General features: G+C 53.0%; 11 protein-coding genes across 11 annotated transcripts; 6 read left to right on the top strand and 5 right to left on the bottom strand.

Annotated features, from left to right (window-relative positions):
- Nucleotides 1-298: 298 nt before the first annotated feature.
- On the top strand, nucleotides 299-817 carry N7459_001457 (uncharacterized protein; the record flags this gene model as incomplete). Its single annotated transcript, XM_056940642.1, has 1 exon — nucleotides 299-817. The coding sequence occupies one exon, from the start codon at nucleotides 299-301 to the stop codon at nucleotides 815-817; it is 519 nt and encodes a 172-aa protein (XP_056804922.1).
- Nucleotides 818-1,680: 863 nt separating this feature from the next.
- N7459_001458 (uncharacterized protein) lies at nucleotides 1,681-2,968 on the top strand (the record flags this gene model as incomplete). Its single annotated transcript, XM_056940643.1, has 3 exons — nucleotides 1,681-1,768; nucleotides 1,838-2,742; nucleotides 2,804-2,968. The coding sequence occupies 3 exons, from the start codon at nucleotides 1,681-1,683 to the stop codon at nucleotides 2,966-2,968; spliced, it is 1,158 nt and encodes a 385-aa protein (XP_056804923.1).
- Nucleotides 2,969-3,510: 542 nt separating this feature from the next.
- Nucleotides 3,511-4,162, bottom strand: N7459_001459 (uncharacterized protein; the record flags this gene model as incomplete). The annotated part of the gene is made up of 2 exons (XM_056940644.1): nucleotides 3,511-3,599; nucleotides 3,724-4,162. Coding segments are annotated over 2 exons (528 nt in total), but the record flags the coding sequence as incomplete, so codon positions are not given.
- Nucleotides 4,163-7,079: 2,917 nt separating this feature from the next.
- N7459_001460 (FAD-dependent oxidoreductase) lies at nucleotides 7,080-8,333 on the bottom strand (the record flags this gene model as incomplete). Its single annotated transcript, XM_056940645.1, has 1 exon — nucleotides 7,080-8,333. One exon carries the CDS (start codon nucleotides 8,331-8,333, stop codon nucleotides 7,080-7,082), a length of 1,254 nt encoding a protein of 417 aa, XP_056804925.1.
- A 1,113-nt stretch (nucleotides 8,334-9,446) lies between these two features.
- On the top strand, nucleotides 9,447-11,582 carry N7459_001461 (uncharacterized protein; the record flags this gene model as incomplete). The annotated part of the gene is made up of 1 exon (XM_056940646.1): nucleotides 9,447-11,582. The coding sequence occupies one exon, from the start codon at nucleotides 9,447-9,449 to the stop codon at nucleotides 11,580-11,582; it is 2,136 nt and encodes a 711-aa protein (XP_056804926.1).
- Nucleotides 11,583-12,022: 440 nt separating this feature from the next.
- Nucleotides 12,023-12,492, bottom strand: N7459_001462 (mitochondrial 54S ribosomal protein mL60; the record flags this gene model as incomplete). Its single annotated transcript, XM_056940647.1, has 3 exons — nucleotides 12,023-12,075; nucleotides 12,166-12,395; nucleotides 12,452-12,492. 3 exons carry the CDS (start codon nucleotides 12,490-12,492, stop codon nucleotides 12,023-12,025), a joined length of 324 nt encoding a protein of 107 aa, XP_056804927.1.
- A 421-nt stretch (nucleotides 12,493-12,913) lies between these two features.
- Nucleotides 12,914-13,264, top strand: N7459_001463 (Phospholipid/glycerol acyltransferase; the record flags this gene model as incomplete). The annotated part of the gene is made up of 2 exons (XM_056940648.1): nucleotides 12,914-13,154; nucleotides 13,182-13,264. 2 exons carry the CDS (start codon nucleotides 12,914-12,916, stop codon nucleotides 13,262-13,264), a joined length of 324 nt encoding a protein of 107 aa, XP_056804928.1.
- A 21-nt stretch (nucleotides 13,265-13,285) lies between these two features.
- N7459_001464 (uncharacterized protein) lies at nucleotides 13,286-14,260 on the top strand (the record flags this gene model as incomplete). Its single annotated transcript, XM_056940649.1, has 2 exons — nucleotides 13,286-13,377; nucleotides 13,447-14,260. 2 exons carry the CDS (start codon nucleotides 13,286-13,288, stop codon nucleotides 14,258-14,260), a joined length of 906 nt encoding a protein of 301 aa, XP_056804929.1.
- Nucleotides 14,261-14,553: 293 nt separating this feature from the next.
- N7459_001465 (uncharacterized protein) lies at nucleotides 14,554-16,266 on the top strand (the record flags this gene model as incomplete). The annotated part of the gene is made up of 1 exon (XM_056940650.1): nucleotides 14,554-16,266. The coding sequence occupies one exon, from the start codon at nucleotides 14,554-14,556 to the stop codon at nucleotides 16,264-16,266; it is 1,713 nt and encodes a 570-aa protein (XP_056804930.1).
- Nucleotides 16,267-16,446: 180 nt separating this feature from the next.
- dbp9 (ATP-dependent DNA/RNA helicase) lies at nucleotides 16,447-18,485 on the bottom strand (the record flags this gene model as incomplete). The annotated part of the gene is made up of 4 exons (XM_056940651.1): nucleotides 16,447-17,557; nucleotides 17,617-18,095; nucleotides 18,159-18,235; nucleotides 18,293-18,485. 4 exons carry the CDS (start codon nucleotides 18,483-18,485, stop codon nucleotides 16,447-16,449), a joined length of 1,860 nt encoding a protein of 619 aa, XP_056804931.1.
- A 415-nt stretch (nucleotides 18,486-18,900) lies between these two features.
- Nucleotides 18,901-20,271, bottom strand: N7459_001467 (uncharacterized protein; the record flags this gene model as incomplete). The annotated part of the gene is made up of 5 exons (XM_056940652.1): nucleotides 18,901-19,195; nucleotides 19,250-19,419; nucleotides 19,473-19,519; nucleotides 19,577-19,643; nucleotides 19,696-20,271. Coding segments are annotated over 5 exons (1,155 nt in total), but the record flags the coding sequence as incomplete, so codon positions are not given.
- Between the last annotated feature and the right edge of the window lie 139 nt (nucleotides 20,272-20,410).

The raw sequence follows: 20,410 nt of genomic DNA on the forward strand, positions 1-20,410 counted from the left end.
GCTCTGGATTCTCCATAGTGATACCCTTCCTGATTCGCTGACTCTTGGAGCGTTCCTTGACCTGGTTCGACGGACCCAAGTTGCAGGGCTCCCCCGCTGCGGTGTGGTTGGCTGCCCTACAGGGCATTCAAGGCCACGGACTGCCGATCCCAGGGAGTGTGAAATTGGCACCCCGCGAGCACCGCGCAAGAGATAAATACCGTGCCCCCCCGTTCGGATTCCTGAGGCTCTGCTGACTTCAGAATTCAATCTCTATTCTTTGCTCGTCTGGTTGACATACTCTCTCGCCTGTCAAGTGATGCACTCTCAATCATATCCAAGCCGCCAATATCCCCAGCGATCTTTGTCTCAGACATCGGCCACAACCACCTCCTCCCGCAGCACCCGGCGCTCTGACGAGAAGAAGCACACTCGGAAAACATCCAACCCCCTCGCCTCCAAATTGTTCCGGTCGAGGTCCAAGTCACCGACCCCGGTCGAGATTCCTCAACACCACTCTCGCCAGCACTCCTCCAGTGTCTCTCAACCACGGGACATTCCCCGGAGCAACCCTGACACCTACTTTGACCGAGACCACTCGACCAGCCCCGTCCAGATGTCTCCAGACAATGCCTCACCGCGCTCTGCCAAGGGGGAGTTCCACTCAGAGCGGCCCTATACCCCAACCCGCAAGAACAGTGACGACTACCGTCGCTACAGCGGCACCATCAATCACTGCGGCCGGCATTCCAATGACTGGCTCTTCGGTGGCTTCAGCGTGCGGGACACGGTCCGCGAGGGAATTGAGAAGCTACGCAATCACGACAAGGAGAGCTGAATGGCCTCTTCTCTGGAAGCGATGATGGAAATTCGCTTGCCCTTCGTGGTACCTCCTGTCTCGGACACAGCCTGTGCACTTGTCCACCCTGTCCACCCTGCCCACACATACTCCATGGATAGTGTTCCGATATCTGAGCATCCCTGATAACTGAACTTGGAGTTATCGCGAAAAACATGGTTCACCTCCCATTGACACAATGCTTGGGGTTCGTGGACTCTTTCATTCGGGTCCCTGCTCTAGCTCTGGCACCGGCCAGACAGTCATCGGATGATCTCAGCCCTTGCAGTCTTACCCGATATTTATTTTTTCTTTTGACTTCCTGTCGGCTAAGCAGATGAAAGGGAGAATCCCCTTTTCCGCTTTGATGATGTTATGACACTAGATATGATGACACGGCAGAGGCCGACCATGACTTTCTACACTGAATTAATGATACCCAGCTGTGCTGGATGCTTACCAAGCGCGCTGCCATCCCATTAAATCCCTTCCTATAGTCCCTTAAATCCCTGAATAGTCACCGTCGTACCTGACCCAAACATTCCGCTCGGAGCCTCCCGCCCTGGACAGCTCCGGTCCGTCTCCGGCAATCGGCACTTCTTTGGCCTTTGCCAGCTTACGATCGTATAAATATCGAATCAGCAGTCGCCTCGACTGAAAGATGACCTTTCATCCTCGCGGCCTAACTTCAACTGACTATGAGCCTGCGAGTTCGCCCCCTAAACAGATTTGCTACTTTCAGCTCTCCCGCCACTCAACTTTGCCCCCACGCCGGGCGCACTCGACCTGCATCGCTACTGCATTCCACATTTAAGCATATCCCGCGTCGCCAAGCGCTGATCGCGAGGCTCTCGTATTCAACGATGGCCCCCACGCCCATCGTCGCAGTCTTGTATCAGGCGCTCGCGCCCCCAGTATACGGCGGGGTGAGCAAACCGCCCAAGCCGGGTGGTACGTGGAGACACCCAAGAAACATAGAACAAATGACAAGAGGACTTCGCCGCTAATCGAGTTCCATAGGATATCGCGACTCCGGCGCTGATGTCGCATACTCCCTGTCTCGGTCCGGGGCTGTCGTGCTCACGCCCGTGGAGTCCCCAGACCCAGCCGACCAAGACCAGTGGTGTTTCCCGGACACCGAGGAGGGCATCGTAGATGCGGTGCAGCGAGGTGCGACGCATCTTTGGGCGAACACGGTGCTCTACGCGGAACACCCGCTGCAAAGGTCTTCGCGATTGACTCCGTACGAGACCCGCGTCAAGGTCATTGGCCAGCCACCGCTGTGCGCAGATCGGTTCGACGACAAGTCGTTTGTGAATGATGCGCTGCGCCGCCGCGGCGGTCTCACGCTGCCCCGATCATGGACCATCGATGATCCAAAGTCCGTAGGGGACGATGGTGGAACCGCGCAAGATAGCCTTGAGCATGTCCTTGCCTCTATCACGGAGAGTGATTACCCTATTGTCGCCAAACCGGTCCGCGGGCGAGGTAGTCACGGCGTGAAGATTTGCAACGGCGCCAACGAGCTCGCGGAGCACGTCGTTCGGCTGTTCGGTGAATCACCCCGCGTCTTGCTGGAAGAGTATCTGACCGGCGAGGAGGGCACGATTACTATCATGCCACCCCAGCAGCACACGGCTGGACCAGACGTACCAGATCGCTTTACGCGTCATTGGGCTCTTCCTCCCGTCACCCGCTTCAACCATGTCAACGGCATTGCGCCGTACAGTGGCAAAGTGGCCGTAACGGTCAATTCACAGGCTGTGTCAGCCGCAGAGATGAAGATCGACCCCGCCTATGCGGCGATCATGAAACAATGCGAGCATGTCGCAGATCTGCTGCAGACGACGGCGCCGCTGCGAATTGATATCCGCCGGTTCAGACCCGACTCGGAGTTCGCCTTGTTTGATATTAACATGAAGCCGGTATGTCCGTTTAGTGTCAGTGCTTCCTGCGATTAATATGCTCACTGTTGCATCTGTGCAGAATGTCACTGGCCCTGGCCGTCCTGGGCGCGACGATCAGACCAGCTTGATGGGGTTGGCCGCGGAGAAGATGGGCTGGGACTATCCCACTTTCCTGCAATACATGTTGAGTTCGGCGCGAGAACTAGGACAGCTCCGCAATTACTCGAGTCCACTGCTTGGCTGATCGACGGCCTAACTGGAATGGAGCAGTAAAGAACCTTAAATCCGGCATTTGAAAAAGAAAAAAAAGTAAGGAAACACGCAAAAACCAGATTGAATTACAAATGGGGGCTGGCTAGCCCGGCCGAGGTGTATGTTTTCTTTTTGTCGATATGCAGGGCCGGACTCGCGCGCCCACATACCCAATACAGACAAATAAAGGTCGCTCGCCGCTTGATCACATCCTGAAAGTTCAACTGCGAGAATCCCACCTCGATACGACCTAGATACTACCGTGGAGAGGGAGGCGAGGGTTACCTGCCCCCACTTACACGGATAAGAAAGATCATAACATGGTTCCTATTCATGACTCAAATTCAAACTTAATCGCTAGCCAGAAGCTGAACCAACAACCTTCGCGATTCCTCCCAAATAGGAAGTACCGAAGCCGTCAAAGAAATCATCAAAGACAGAGTATGCCAGAATAAGCGTAACGGCAGAAAAAAAAACACCACCAGAAACTCCACAGCGACACCAATGAAAATGAACGCCTTTCTCCATAGCCAATCACGCACGCTGCCAGGCGGCGATGTCAGCAGCCGAGATATCCAAATTTTCAGCCGTCAGACGCTGGAGAGTGACCACCTGGGTGGGAGCTAGCGTTTCGAGCCATCAGCAAGCGTCCAGAAAAGGCAGAGGAGGGCGCCCTGTCATCCCAACGGAGCGCCATCCACGCAGAGAAAAAGACAGGGGTCGATGAAAGGAAAATGGGAGACCCACTTGGCCGTTGGGCAGCCGGCGCCGCGGCGTGGACATTGATGACACCGGAGTCGGCAAACTCCTTCGTCACCACGCCGTTGTACGAGGCTGCGCTCAGCATCACGCGGATGCGGTACTTCCCCGGCCGCGAGATCGTGAGCGGCTTGAACTTGGCGTAGCCGCTCATCGCGGTATCGGTGCGGCTGCGCACGCTCGCTGTGAGGTTGCCCGTCAATCCAATGGCGGGGCCGGCGCCGGTCTCGTCGCGCAGCGAGGCGCTCACGACGAGGTGTTGCACGTTTCGGGCTGGTGTTCCAACTGGGCGCACCGCTATCACGACGGGGAGAGTGAATGGGAGACCGGCGCGCACGGCGGCGGGAGGGGCAATCTCGAAGGTCAGGCTGAATTCGCGAGTGGCGGCCATCGTTGCCGTGGGTAAGTTTTTGAAGTTGAGCTCGAGCGCTTGATAGCAGCAATAATTTTAAGGTTGAAGGATCTCTCGTGAGCCAATGGTAGAGCGGTCCAGGAGAGAATAAGGTCGATGAAGTATATATAATCGGCCAACTTTAGACTCGGAAGAGTGGGAAGGGCAGGCGCAATAAATAATTAAATGCGATGACGACGAGATCTTGGGCAATCACGACCAAGGCTGGAGAAACAATCGGTGAGCCGAATATTATGGATTAATGGTATGAGAGATCGGATCTGAGATCAGCTTGTCGACGAGGCGTTCGTTTGGGGGCTTCATATACTTCCCGGCAGCAGCCGAGACACCTTCCAGTTTCAAGTCCAGAGGTCTCTTGGACCCATAACTCAGAGTAGGCACTGGAACATAGCTGGGACTAGATGTTGCCACCGGCAAAAGTACCTCGCCATAGAGCGCATCAATGATCGGTGACCAGGTTCCTGGAACGAGGGCCGATCAAGGCAGCAAGAATCCAGAACGCTGTGTGGATCACTGATTAGGATTCCCATTAGAACCCAAAATGGAAAAAGTAAAAAAAAAAAAAAAAACACAGCGAGACATCCTTCGGCCGATGAGGGAATAATTCGGTAGTTGCAAGAGTCCTTGCAGCAGCACGTTCCGAGAAAAAAGGAACGTGAACACTCAACTGGAGCGAGTCGACCGACGGGTACGTGTCGCAGGGGAAAGGCAGCGGAGAGGGGAAGCAAGTGTGCTAGATCTGAGAGATCCAAGATTGACTGGAGGAAGATCTGATGCTAGCGTGCGGATCGCCTGGAGAGCCCTTCAGGATGCGGGTCTCCACCGACACGCAGCCGACGATGTGATTCGATGCCTTCGCGCCGTCCGTGCCGATTCTGCGATTCTGCTGGGGTCAGCCCTGGGTAAATTGACACGCGCCTTGGCATGCACGATCAACGTTCATGTGCAGGAGAAGAGCGCGCGGTGGAAGAGCGGGTTAGCCCCCTCGAGGAGTGCCTGCTCAATAGTTGCGTGCACGGATCCACTGCATGTTCGACATTTTTTCCACCCCGTTAACTGTCCGGCCCGTCGCAGCTGTCACGGTGCCTGGATGTCCAGCGTGGCGGCGAGTTTCGCCTTTGCCTCCCTCAGGCAGCGCTTTTCATGGAGGCGCGTGTGGTATACACCTGCTGAAATGTTGATCTGAGGACTTTTCGATTGAACCCCACTATGGGAGGAAGCAGACCGCAAGGCTAATTGCATGAGTCGAGTCCCTCTCTTCCTAGGGAGAGCTGCAAGCCACATCCAACGGTGCCCTGTGGCGCGTGGAGTCTGTGGCTCTGGGATCGTTGGGTAAGCATGCCAATCCTGTCGGGCACCCCGAGAGTATCGGCCTGAAGACCAATATTGCGGTGGCTTCAAAAAAAGGGATTCCATTTCGCCTTCCCGGTTCTCAGTGCATCTCCAAACATCACGAGCAATAGTGTTGCCTGGAAAGAAGATGATAGCTCTATCGGATCACCAGCCACAGCAATTGGGCCAGTATCATCATCGTCATCATCATCATCATCAGCCGCTGGCCTGGCCCCGTTGCGGTCCAGACTCTCTGCAGGACTCCGGTGGGGAGTGAGGCGACGAACCAGAGGTGATCTGCAACAGAACCATGTGTGCGCTAGGGAGGCAGTTTGAGTTTGGGAATCTCAGATGCGTGCACGAGGAAGGAGCTTCCACCAGGACGCGCCCGTCCTACGCTTGGCACATCCGGCCCCCGAGGAGACTATAGGCTCGGTGATCGTCGAGTCGATCTGGCACGGACCAGTCAATAGTTCATATCGGTTGGGTCCCGCGGCCACAGCCAGCCTGTATGAGAAGCGGAGTCCGGTCTCAGAGCTTATGCCATGAAGCGCCAAACCGGAATAGCGGGAGCGAGCACTTGAGGAGGGGAAAGGAAAAAGGAAAAAGGAAAAAGGGAAAAGAAGAGGAAAAACGATCCACGGTCCTTGCCAGTCTGTGCTTGTTGAGATCGCTTCTTGGCCCAAGCGCGGTATATCTGCTGGGATCGGGCAGTTCGAGAGATAGACGCATATGTCGTTTTACACTCTGATGGAAGCGCGATACCATTCTCTGAGAGAGCCGAGTGACCGAGTCACCTACCGAGACAAGATCATCGTAGGGCAGGGGGGAAAGACGAGACCATTCCCCGAGGTCACGGTGACGTTTCTATCGGTGAAACCCCAAAGGCCGAAGTGAATCCCAACAAAAAGCAAAAAAGACCGTGGAGCCAAGCTTTTTTTTTTTTTTGTTTTCTCCCCTCCCTATTTTGTCATCAACTGTCGATCCCGCGGTGGAGGAAGTTCTCTACATAGTTTGGGAGGTCCATGGTAGCACAGCCACAGCCACAGGATCAGCCGCAGTGGCTAGTGCAGTGGCTGGAAGCAAGGAGTGGCTGGAGCGGTGTGGCGGTGGAACCCCCCTTTCCCAATCAGGCAGGCTCCCAGGACCACCGTCTCCCACCTCGGTGGACCCCGACCTCTCCGACTTGCCTGAACGGTGATGAACTGCAATAGTTTCCATCCTGAGACGTCCCGTTCTGCCGGATGAACATGGATCATCCCTCGACCCAAGGGGCGGGTTACAGGAACTCAAAAACTTGGCTCCGTTTTCATGTGAAATCGATGATATCGCGGCATGGCTTCCGGCAGATCCTTGCTGCCTGTCCCAAGCACAAGAGGAAGAAAGGATATGTCTGACCTGTCATTTGGATCTCATACGGTTGCCGATGTGATGGGAAGAAGCGGGCGTCGTCATGGGAAAGCCGGTGAGAAAAGGACACTATATCACATTTTTCCTTTCTTCGATAGGGGATAACAGACCGCAAGAAGAACAGAAAAAAAAAAAAAAAAAAAAAAAACAAAGCCAGCTCGAAGAGATCACGAAGGATCTTGGCTGCTCGTTAACGATGACACAGTTTGAACACAAAATAAAAGCTGTAGACTGCCGCAGCTAGAAATGGCAGCTTGAAAAGACGCTTGACAGGTCCGTCATGGAAGGTCATCATGCGCAGAGCAACCTTCTCAATGACCGAGCGAGGTGCGCCATCACTGAGAAAATTCCAGCGGAGCATGTCGTTGGTTAACGATGCGGTCTGCTCTGCCCGGGCGAAGAGATCTTTTTCAAAGGTCTTGATCTCAGACTGGAGCTGAATGTTGGGGGTCGGCGAGTGGGATGCCTCGATAATTACTCGAGACAGCATCTGTGCGTCTTGCATGCCCAAATTGACACCTTCGCCAGCAAAAGGTGTCATGACGTGAGCTGCGTCGCCAATCAATGCCACCCCACGGCGGTTTTCCCAACTCCAGCCGACAGGAAGCATATACAGCGAGCGAGGTACTGGCTCCTGTAAATACTGCAGAAACTCGACAAGCTGGGGATGCCAGCCATGGAATTCTTCGATGAGGGCCTGCTTGATGGCATCCGGATTTTGCATTTCATAAGGGACCTTGTTCATCCAGTCCTCTGGCCATGTACTCCAGCAGTAGATAGTCAGGCTGCCATCACCGATCTGCTGGCTCATGATTGACCGGCCATCGGAGTATGAAAAGATCGATCCACAATTTGTGAGTTGATAACACTGGGGTGCGGTCTTCTCGGCATCGGGTATTATAAAGCCGAAGCCACTGACTCCAGAGTAATTGGGGGTTTGATCCGAAACCAGTTTGCGAATTTTGCTCCAAGCACCATCAGCGCCAACAACCAAGTCGAATCCGCTCTCCGTGCCCTGGTCAAAAATCAAGTTGCGGTCTTCGTCAATGGATCGCAAGTGATAGCCCCATCGAATCATCTGCGAGGGGATCGAGTCCAGGAGCATTTCACGAAGCGCTTTCCGATCAATCTCGGGCCGGCCGCGCGATGAGCCTTCATCCACACCAGGAAGATGCACGTACTTGATGAGCTTTTTATCGCAGATGATCAGGGCCTCCCCATCAGAACGGGCTCTCTTCAAGAACTCGTCATATAGCCCGGCTTCCTTCAACACTGAGAGACCTGTGTTTGGATGCAAGTCTAGTGTGCCCCCTTGACTACGGACATCCCGGGACTTGTCCGATTCGAAGACGACGACTTCGATGTTGGGCTTGTCGAGAAGCAGTCGGGCAAGGACGAGGCCAACAGGTCCTGCGCCCACAATGGCGATTCGGATAGGACACATAACACAGAATGAAAGAAGAACTTCTATGACAATGCTGAAGAGGGGTTTGCATAGCTCACTCGGATTGACCTTCATATAGGGCTGGACGCCCAAGACTCCAGTGCTAGACTGTATTGTTGATATTTACAGTGAAGACACGGAGTGATGATTCGGGGTCGGTTTTAGTTAACTACAGCGGATCACGACTCAAGGCCAAAAAAAAAACTGTCTAGCTGTGGAACCAATAAGATAAATGCCGCGCCTTTGTTCTACGCAAGGTTGTTGCGACTGCTTCTAGTTCTATGGCCCGTCCAACCCGGTGGCCGACCCCGACAGCCCGACCCCGAGTCTATTATGCAACCTCTCGTTTTGCCTCAATCTGCACTAGAACTAAACTGCAGGCCATCAGACTGTCGGTCCCACATAATCCAGCATAGTTTGAGTAGTCCTCTGATCCAGAGTCGGGTTGAAGTGCCACAGCATCTTCGCAATGATCAGATGCATTTCGGCATATGCAAATCTGGGTGAAAGAGTTGGGCTTGCCAAAAGCGATCCTCAGTGACAACTTGTATAGACTGTGCCTGATATAGTCACCTGTGGTAGCACGAATGAGTATCTATATCGCAGGCCACGTCATCCTCGACAATGACTCCGCCGTCCGGAGGCACACAGGAAAGATTGGCCAGCACAGGGGCGTACGCGAGGTAGGACAGTTGGTTGACAACGTGAGAATGCATCTCGTCCGATATCTTGAATGCTCCTAGAATCTCCGCTCAGAGCTTGTTAGCGTGATCGGCGCTAGAATCGGGAAAAGTCGCTGTACGCTGCAATATCATTGTAGGTTTTCTCTTGGGGCGTTAACTACGCCACACCTCATGAATAGAATCAAGAATATTGACCTGGAGTTGGAAATTGGATACATGCGTTATCTAGACGGAGGAACCAACTGACTAGAGGTTATTCAGTAGGACTACAGAGGGCGAAATCACGGAGGGTAAATGCCATTTCGTGGAGAGTCGCTTCCTAACGGAGCGCAGAACGTCAACCTGGAAACCCCCAGGTTTCTCCGTTCCCTCACTTGGAATACCATGAGGAATATCGTTACGAGCGTCACAAGGACACCGCTCCTAGCCAATGGCGCCACTGACAACTCGTCAGAATCATTCGCTCATTCCTGCGCCTCCTCGAGCTCCCAAAGGGCCGTCCACCCCACCGGTCCCAGTGACCGCTTCGATCGATCCCAAGGTCTTCGCCGAACTGTTCGCGGGAACAGTAGGCATATTCATACTTGCAGTTCTGTTCTGGAAGATTGGAAAGTTCGCACGATCATTGAATCGACACAAGGTGCTGAGGGAAGGCAACACCCCGACTACTCGATATGCACGGACATGGTATGGCTGGGTCTCATTGGAAACGCACAACAGGAACAAAGCATTCTTTCGCAATATCTTCAAGACCTTTCAGCGGTGGACGGCGTGGAAGTCCACTCGGACCGATTATCGCTGGGTGTGGTGGGATCCCGGCGAAGAGGCGCTGAAAGCTCGTCGTGGCACCCAAAGACCGTTGAGATGGTTACCGGAGTGCGTAAAGAGCTATGACTTTCTCACGGCAGATGCTATCTGGAATCCACGTCCGCACACCGAGTGCCATGGAGCATTGCTTGATGGATCCGCGTCGGACTTGGCTCAACAGGCGGCATCCTCCAGGATATCCTACGAGGGAAACGTCAGCCCGCTATCAGAAGTGCACTCAAATGCTCATAGCGAAAAAGGCGTCGACTTGTCAAAAGTGCAAGAAATACATAGCCATTCTCATTCGATTCTCAACTTCCGTGCTTCTGACGACGGCCATGAAAATCTTATCTGGTTTGATGCCAGGACCACCAAACACTCGTTTACATCATCGTATGAAGACGAGTCTCAAGTATCCAGTCATATATCAGTTATACACCATGAAAATGATCGATGGCCGTACGTCAGCCTTGATGGGCATAGCAGTCTTCGCAGAGGCAGGTATCGTCTTCACTCGACTGTGCATGGAAGGCTGAAGACCTCCCGGCAAACGCCCAACCCCAAGATATCTCAGCACTCGCGAATATACCGAATATGGTCGGCACGGATGCAGGTGAATGCGGCCAGAACACAGTTGCATGATCTGCGGGATTCGTCTGGCCCCCCTGGAACTCCGTTCACGGAGATGTTGGCCAGTCTTTTCTCCGAGCAGAGCACCTGTGAGGTTGTTCCAGATGGTCAGGTGATGAGTTGCAACCGGCACCTGAAAGTGTCCACGGGAAAGCTCCCTGTGAGATCGAGCCGACATATCCCACATCAGAGTCAAATTCGATTCTCAAATCATGACGGGTTCAATCCCAAGTATAACACGCTCCCAGTGCGAGCGGACACAGGGCTGAATGCACAACAGAGGGCATCCTGTCGCCAGAACTCATTGTACGATGCCAAACTTGGTAAATACAGGAGCACCCTGCGCGAAATATGGCCAGTGAAAGAGGATATGGGAGTCAGCTTTGGCCCATATGAAAGTCCGGGAGAGCAGGCCCTGCAAAAGGCAGGCCACACTGAAGCCCTGAACGACTGGGAGTTGAAACTGATGGACAAGCTGGACCGCAAGCTGCTCTGGATGTTCGACGAAACAACACCGGGGCAAAAGCCTTACCATTTTGCCATTCTCGCGAATCACTGGCTGAATAGGGAGACCTGGCTTGTGATTGACCCCGTTTCAAGGGTTTCTCAAGACGCACGACGGGAATGGGGAGACCCACGATTCAATGTCCCTTATCCAGAGCCGAGCCTAAGTGCCAGGCCGAAGTATCCAACGGCTGCAAAGAAACGGGCGTACACTCCTCGAATCAACTCCTGGCGTGCTGCAGTCAACCGACAGAGACGGGTGTCTGGGGTCCGGGAGGTCGTTCGCACAGTCGAACTGTATGACGACTCCGTCGAGGAACCCCCCGATGGCCACATTGACCCAGCATGTTGGATCTTACCAAAGCCTCCACAGGGGTTCGAGATGTCGACCAAGCAGAAGAATGCCTGGTACGAAGGCGGAGCGGGCTGGCAAGAGACACTTGAGGACTGGCAGCATGTTCACCGGGGTTATCGCTTGAGAAAGGCTCTTCATGAGGGTCGAGTGAACCGGAATCGAGTCAAAGAAGTTGCAACGCAGGCCCACCGATGTTGTCGCACTGCATCGTTCAAGTTATTCTCCAAAGACGCCAAACAGACACCGTTACCGACCCCGCCGGCCATCTAGATGTTCAAAGCCGGTCTTCACATCATGTTTGGAGACTTGTCAAAATCATCCCTTGTCCACGATATCCGGTCCATATCGATCACTTGCCGTCCAATATCCTTACCATTGCCGGTCCTTGTACTATCGTTAGAAGACTTGGAACAGCCTAGAACCAACATGATTTGTCCTTTGAACGAGGGTTGAATTGTAATGAGTCTAAGCGCTGGGTAATAAAACGTCGCAGCCCACCACCATCCACTCCAAAGCGGGCACATTTTCTCAATTGCCAAAAAAAACTCCGGAATTCCTTGCTATGTTGTTTCAACTCAGACTAGCCTTCCCACCGGATGGTAGAGTCGAGTGTCGGGCGTATAATACAGAAACCGAACTGCATTCTGGAGACGATGCGTATCGGCGAGATCGTAAAGGGGGTTCCTCGAATGTTGCAAACTGACAGTGTCTTAGAAACCAGGGGGGTTCACACGCTGGCTGACACGAGTCCACTTGGGAAGCTCTAAAAAAGTTGATCGCGAATTAGCATATTTTGACGAATGTGCTGCCAATGCAGAATTGCACTGGCCGACGATAAAAGGGATCAACGTACTGTGAATGCTCTTCCGGTAGGTCTTCTCTTTCTTGTCGAAGATGGTGTACTTGTCCTTGGGGAGCATCTCCTCCTCACGCGGCATTTCCGCATACCACCGGTCGACAGCCTTGGTGCTGTGGCCATTCCGTGAAAGTGCGGCGCTGAGGGTATCGACGACGCGGTCCACGGCACGCAGGCGCTTGCGTTGCCGGGCTTTCTGCGGCGAGGAGAGACGCCACGGGGTCTTCCTGCAAACCAGAGAGATGTTTAGCTATGCGCGTTGAGATTCCCGCAGAGGACATACCAGAGGAGACCCCCAAGCAGGGAGGGCGTGGGCTTGAACATTGTTGGACGAGTTGCGGGTGGGAAGTTCGCAGGAAAATCGTGCTGCAAATCGCAGTTGCAATTGGCCCGTGCGGACGGGCTCTCTATACAACTGCTTGTGCGCGCTTTGCGTCTCAACGTTGGCTGCAAAGACAATTGGGAATCAAAATGAAACCATCGAAATATAGAGGGAGATATCAACGATGAGACCAGGAATGGGATTTGGTAAAATACGAAAGTGTTGAGTCTGCTGGTCCAACGTTTACCCCGGGTTCAGTCATGTGATCTCGAAGGATAAATGTGTTCGCCGAGGAGTTGTCATTTTCTCCTCAATCCACCACTTCCCTCCAAAGGGGCTTGTACCCAAGCCCTTGGCCTCGTCGCAGAGACATTTTGTCTCCGTTTATGGAATCCTCATAGCGGTGTTTTCCTGTCCAACAACATGGATCCCGGAGCAACAGCAGATTCTCCGTCCTGCATCTGGCGGACATGGTCCAACACGACCATGTGGGGAGTGGCCGGACTGTGTCGCGCATTTCTATCAGGTCTGTGCCATGCGGAAATTCATGGCGGCGAGGCTTTCACCGCGCTGCTCGACTCGCGGCGGGACCCATCGCAAAGGTCGAAAGGATTAATTACAGGTGCTTTCCCCGAAATGTGTCCTATGAAAGCAATTGAGGCTTGTGGCTGACGATTTCATGCCACTCCAGTGTCGAATCATGTTAGCGTGTACGTGCCCACGAGAGAATGCGGACTGCGAGGTGGTCCGCAATCGGCGCTTGAAAATGGCTGACATTTTGTCGCGACAATTAGCATGGACGATCCGTTGGTATGGGGAATGCTCCCCGCACGTTTCTGGAATAAGCGGTGGTCTTTTGGAAGTCACGATATTTGCTTCCAGACGAGGTGTGTTGAGTTGCGGAGCCAGGAGTTGGGCTTTCAGGTGAATTGTACTGACTTACCACTTCTTACAAGGCCTCTGTCATGGTTTTTCACAATGGGACAGGTCCTCCCTACTCACCGTCTCGCTCATTCGCCATTTGGTGGCTTGGGTCAGCCTGCTATTACCCAGGCCATTCGATTGCTGTCCAAAGGCCCCTTCCCCGTCGACCATCACCGTGCTCTTCCTGAGCTCCAGCATTTCAGCCTCCAAAACGTTTGCATTGATCCCTTCTCGGATTTACCCATTGCCTATACGACCAACGGCGTGGATGCGCATTATGCGCCCTCGGCTTACGCTTGTAATTCCCACTCGTGGGTCCACATCTTCCCCGAGGGGAAGATTCACCAATCTCCACGAAAGACCATGCGCTACTTCAAGTGGGGCATTGCACGACTGATTCTCGAAGCCAACGAATGCCCGGACGTGGTTCCGATGTGGATTCAGGGATTTGATGACATCATGCACGAGAGTCGCGAGTTTCCACGCTTCCTTCCTCGACCAGGGAAGAAGGTTAGCGTGACCTTCGGCTCGAAGGTTGACTCCGAGGAAGTCTTTGGGGACATGAGATCGCGCTGGCAGACGCTGAAGGCAAAGGTCGAAGCAATGGATCCTCTATCTAGGAATCTTCCGGCTGGTGTGCTGAGCGAGGAGCTGCTGAACAACAAGGAAGCAGTTGAGTTGCGCAAGGAGGTTACTCTGAAGATCAGGAACCTCGTACTAGATGTCCGACGATCGCGCGGTCTCCCCGATGAAGATCCCAAGGAAGGCCTTGTCGAGACGTGGCTTGAGGAAGGTCCTAAACGGGAAGGCCACATGAAGGACGATTCCTGGGTTCGAGATATCTGATCCGGGCTGTATACTTACCCTGTAAATAGCATGTATAAAATTTTGATCGGCCTGGTCGGCCTTGCATGATAGAGCCCGTGTCAATGTCGAACAATATACTGTGTCTGCTCAGGGCATCAACTGAGCTGTTCTTGTCAACCGCCTACAAATTACTCTGTAAAGATTGTGTCGATGAAGTACATCGCCAGTACTCGACTTGGCATCTGCGTCCGGTGGGGGCGATAAGTATAAAACCCGCGGGACTCGCCTCCGCCCATACTTCCCACCTGCACAACACTGCAGCTCGGCTTCTCATGCCCAAAAAGCACAAGAGAACGTTTGTCACCAAGCCAGCCAATACCCCCCATCACTCTCTTGCTTCATCCGGTGCCCGCCACAATGACCGGCTCCGGCAATCCACGGGCTCTGCGGCTGAGTCGCCGTCTGTCAACGATCTGATCAGCCGTCTCCGCCGCACACAGCTGCCCAGTCCATCCTCTGAGCAGAACCCTCCGTCGTCTTCGAGTTCCTTTGCCAGTCAAAGATCGGTTCCTCCATCCCTTCGTAACCTTCTCGAACTCCCAGAACCCCCACCGCCTCGGCCTCGACCAGATGCGAGTCGCATGGCAATAGGCAGACGTCCGATCCGTCGAATTCCCGGTCCTCCACCCCCCGAAAGTTGGCTGACAGGAGACCAGGACGAGGTCTCAGATACTGTGAAGGAAGATGCTATAGCTGCAGTGGAAAGCAGAAATGCTATTCATCGCTTGAAAAGGTTGCCTGGCGTCGCGTTCCCCGGAGAGCGGACTCTAGTACATGCTATCCTGACATCCATGGCTGCGAACTGGATTTGGCATCTAGAGTACGATGGAGTTTTTCTGTCCCAGATTCCGAGCCATCTCAAGGTCCTTCTTCTAAGTTACCTCGCTACCCATGGAAGGCATCAACGCCTAAGAGGGCGCATGTACGGATTGAAACCGCTGTTCTTGACCGAAACGGATTACTCTGAGATTGGACAAGAGGACACTGCGATTACAGACGATAGTGTTGATACTGATGCTAAGATTACACGCTTGGATTTGGGACATGCGATTGGCCACTGGCTGTCCTTCAAGCAGCTGACCCGTGAGGTGGTGGTTTATGGAAAGTCGACAACTGCCGCAGCCCAGGACAAGACCGAGGAGGCCATTCCGACCTCTTGGGATGAGGAGGTGCCTGACGAGGACAGCTTTATTCCCCAATCTATCGGGCAGAGGCTGCGCTTCAGCAATCTACGCTATCTCTCCCTGGCACACCCGCATCCATCTCATGCAAGCTGGAACTCTCTCCTCCAACTTCTCTCCCATCTATCAACTATCACCCATCTATCTTTGGCACACTGGCCAACACCGTCACGTACTTCCCAGCGCCAAGACCAGCTGCAAAATGGTAGTTCGCGTGTCGCCGCCAACCAGATCTTGAATGAATGGGGTGAGTCAGCCGGCATTCTTCGCCAGCTTTCTCGCTCGACCTATTGCTTGAAATGGCTTGACCTCGAAGGCTGCTCCACCTGGATCCCGGCCCTGACCTGGTCAGGCCTCGGGCCGTCAGATCAGCCTGATCGTCCTGGGTATTACGGTCCTGAATGGAATGCATCCTGGCGAGATGTCGAGTGGATCGGGCTCGCACCTGGTTGGCAGCCAGACGATCCCAAAACCCCGGATGCCGATGCCAATAAGCCCCTGGCTAGTTCGGAAGAATATGACAATCTTGCGCGCTCGCTGGCCTCCTCGATCCATGCGCCTCCTCAGGAGCGTTTACCTGTTGATGCCGAACTAACAGAGGAGACGTCGCTTTCCCCGATCGACGAGATTCGGCGTAAAATGGCTGTTTATCAACGACGCGCGAGAGATATGCAGGACCGGCGGGATGCTCTAAACAGGGCGGTGGAAGTGCACAAACAGATCAACGAGATCAGAAGGAAGGGCCGGGGGAAGTGGATGCATGCTACTACTGGGGCAGAACGTTCAAGTCCGGCGGAGTTTTGATCCTACGCCTGGCCTGTATATACTTCAGATGTTTAAGATAGGGTCGAGTTATGGCGTATCAATAATGATCCATCTACAGATTCCAATCGAATGAGAATGTTGTCCTGTCATAACTCCGGCTTTTGTTCCACGTAACTTAAAATACAATGGTATCATGCAATGGATCCGAACTTCTTCTACTTACTTCCGACCCCGATTGAACGTCTTCAATGGATCGGCTTTTCTGCCCGTGGGCTTCTTTCCCTTTCCACGACTGCGGTTGCGATCTCTCGCCTTGCGAATGCGATTCTCGTTCGTCTTTGAGAAGCCAACATAACCCACATCTTCCTTTGAGATGCCCTTCCTTCCCTTGGCCGGCATCAAGTAATCAGGGACGTGCTTGAGATGCGGCTGGATACGCACAGTGCGCAGCTCGGCATCATGGCGCAGATGCTCCAAGTCCTCGGGGTTCTCCTCGAAATAACGCTTCAGCTTCTCGCTTTTCGCGACTTCTTGTTTAAGCTCGGTCGTGCGTGCGTCTGTGACCGTGCGACGAGTAACAACACGCAGAGAGTCAGAGACACGGTAGCGGAAGTTCTTGACCTCTTCCATATCGAAGTGATAAGGTTTGACCTCATGGCCATGCTTTGCTTGCCGCTTGACGATCTTCGCGAGAACTTTCTCGTCATTCTTGGCGCTGGGAATAGAAGTGGGCTTGTGCTTGCCGTACTCCTCGGTAGGAATTACGAATGACAGCGCCATGCCAGCTTTCCCGGCGCGGCCTGTACGTCCGATGCGATGGGTGTATGCTGTTGACGTGGTAGGGAGGTCAAAGTTGAGGACGCAAGCGACGTTCTGGAAGTCGATGCCGCGAGCAATACCGTAATTTCTCCGTTCACCGTCGACCTTGCGTCTCTTTTCTGGTTTGGACTTTTGTTTGCTGTTTGAAGCCTTCTCGTCTTCTTCACTTGCGTGGTCGCCCTCATCACCCTCTGCCTCTTCATCTTCGACGGTGCCTTGGACCTTCTTGTTTGATTTGGCCTCGCTCCGGCTCTTGTGCTCCTCGTCGTCGTCCTCATCTGCAGCAATGATAATGTCATAAACACCCTTATTGAATTGCTCCACAGCATGCACACGTGTGTTGACAGGCAATTTCTTGTTCAGAATACAGCTTTTGATCTGGAACTGTTCCAAGAAAAGCTTCAGACGATAGCATCGATCCACATCGCACACGAAAATGAGAATTTTGCCTTTGATCAGTTTCAAAATGAGGATAACGTAGATGAGAACGAATTTGTCATCCTCCGAACATCTGAGATGCTTAAGTTAGTACAAAGTATGTGACAGTAGGCGCATTTAAGAAATACTCACTTCACCACAAATTGGCTGACATCAGCACCCTTCTCTTCCTTATCCTCCAGCTCGAGCACCACCGGGTTTCGGCAGAAGAGGCTCTTCAGAGTATCCACCTCTGAACCAAGCGTAGCACTCATGAGGAATGTCTGCACACCACGAGGAAGCGCCTTTGAAAGAATGTTCATGTCATCGTCATAGCCGAAAGAGAGGACCTGGTCGGCTTCGTCGATCACAAGGTGGGTAAGTTTATCCAGCGACATTGTCGAGTTGTTGATGTTGTTCACAACCCTGGATGGGGTAGAGACCACCACGTCGGGGATATCGGCGAGCATGGTCCGCTGAACCTCCTCTCCAATCTTCTGTGCCAAGTTGATGGACCGAACAGCTTTTCCGCAGAAGGCTGTGAAAGATGTGATGACTTTTTGGACCTGGGCGCCGAGTTCGAGCGATGGAACGAGAATAAGCGCAGTAATTGCCTTGGACGAATCATCGACCTGAATGAAAAATAGTGTTAATAACTTTTTACCCAGACCGGTCCAAATATGCGCAATACTAACATCTTTCCGTTGGAGGATAGCTTGGAGAATGGGAAGAACGTAGGCAGCGGTCTTGCCAGAGCCGGTCTTTGAATTTGCTGTTTCTGTCAGTAAACGCACCGAGTATTGGTCGCCTCAACCGGATGGTAACTTACCAAAGATATCCTTTCCCTCAAGAGCTAGCGGAATTGCCTTTGCCTGTACGGGAGTGGGCTTGGTGAACTTTTCTTTGATCAGAGCCTGGCGCAGTCGCGCATCGAGCCCGAGAGTCTCAAAGTCAATTTTCGGTTCCCCCTCCCCTGAGGTCTTAGGGGAAGGAACATCATTTGCATCCAGTTTGCGCTTCATGATTGTTATGTTGATGCAACCTCGATAGTGAGAAGATCTTGAACAGGGAAATCTTGGTGGGCGGTGAGATTTTTTCAAGGCGGTGAGATGTTCTGCGTTTCGCATCCTAATCGGGAAAGGTGCGTTGCTGACATCACTGATCACGTCCTGATTAGGAAAAGGCTAAACATGAAACAAATCGTATTGCACTCAATTCAAGAACATCAATAGAACAAATATATCAGCCACTAATTCTCTGAAGAATTGACGTATATCGGAAAAAAGAATGTGAAGCCATCAATCGAACTGATTCTTCCCTGTTGATTCGTCAATGAACATATATCAATCTCCCACTCGATATGATGTGCCACGCAGATCCTCCGATTGAGAAGCAAGAAAGACCTCCAATTTGGACATAAGATGTGCGGCCTCACCGGTTAAATTCGGCTTTGATGTACGCATTGAATTTGATGAGAGATCCATCGGTGATCCTGCCGACCGGCAGAACCTTCACGTTATGCTCGACAGTGTACACCTTGCCAAAATTGAGCCGGGACATGGGGTCCAGCTTCTGGTCACCTTTTGCTGGCTCAACTTCCAGAGGCTCTTTCGTCATCTTTGGCTCGCTGGGTCTAGTCACTGGGTGCGCACCACGCATGTAGATAATCGCATGCTTGCTGCGGTCCACACCTGGCTTGGCCACACCTTGTCCGCTGTAAGTCGTGATGGGACTGTTGAAACTCATGTCAGACTAGGCATATTGATCGAGTCTTAGAGATTCGTACATGCACCAGCAACATCCTTTCTGCTCTTTGACCACAACCATGCGCCGTATGCTGCTGTAAATCGGCTCCTGATATTTGCCCCGAGTGTAGTCTCGACCAAGAAGTGGGCCTTTCTGACTGAGAATGGTTCCATGAAGCCCAGCATTTTCATGCCAGAGCATGGAGAAGACCTACTTGTACGTGAGCGTTGTTACCCCAAAAATGGGCCAGGGGGCGAGCTTACCCTGCCAACACGAAAGAATCTTCTAGGGTCACTCTGTCTCTTATAACCTGAGCGAAATCATTATTTAGCTTCTATTTGATGGAAAGGAAAAGCGAGGAACTTACGAGGATCAAGTGTCTCATGGTCTCCAGTACTCCCGGGGATCACGTATGAAGGTTCAAGGGACATTCGCTGAAAGGAATAAGCAAAGAATTGCTTCCAGTACCCGGGCAAAAAGGCTTACCACCAATGTGTCATGATGTCGCTGTACATCTCCCAAGATGGGGTCTTGACGGTGACTCTTAGGACTGGCCCCATGAGGAGGAATGAGCTGAGAGGATATATGTTGTCCTAAACTCAAGCCCTGCAGATCTTCCGTTATGGACCTACCGGGGCTGGATGTGTCGCTCCAGGAGGATGCCGTGGCGTCACTACGTTCAGAAATGCTAGCCCGAGTAGGTCGGCGAGGATTCGCCTCTCTGATCGCGCTGTCCTGGGGTCTAGCGGAGCCCCAGTTTATAGAAGTACTGCCATGAGTACTTGCCACAACTGAGCTGATCGGTTGATGTTTCCCTTCTGACAGGTTATGAGCCTGCTGTGGTCTCTGGCCCTGATTCGGCACTCGATATTGAGAAGCGGTGTGCCGATCACCAGCCGTGGCACCGTGCTCAGTATAGTCATATGGCCTGGGCTGCCAATGCTGCGAATTATGGCGACCTGCATGCTCGGGCCCGGGCGCCAATGACGTTGCGTTTCCGTAGGGCGTCTCTACGGGCCGAGGAAAGGCCGATTCAGAAGGAGCTCGCTGCCGCGGTGTTACACTAGCGGGAGTCAGTCGCGGTTCGCAACCAAATAGAGAGAAAGCAATCAGTGTATCTTCTCGGACATGGCAAACCTCGATGATCTATCACTCCCCCAAGCCACAAGTGTCACTGGGCCACCTGGCCGGTCCCATTCGT

The sequence above is a fragment of the Penicillium hispanicum genome (assembly GCF_028827665.1).
Source record: "Penicillium hispanicum strain IBT 35686 chromosome Unknown utg000001l_segment0_segment0, whole genome shotgun sequence".
Taxonomy (NCBI): Eukaryota; Fungi; Ascomycota; class Eurotiomycetes; order Eurotiales; family Aspergillaceae; genus Penicillium; species Penicillium hispanicum.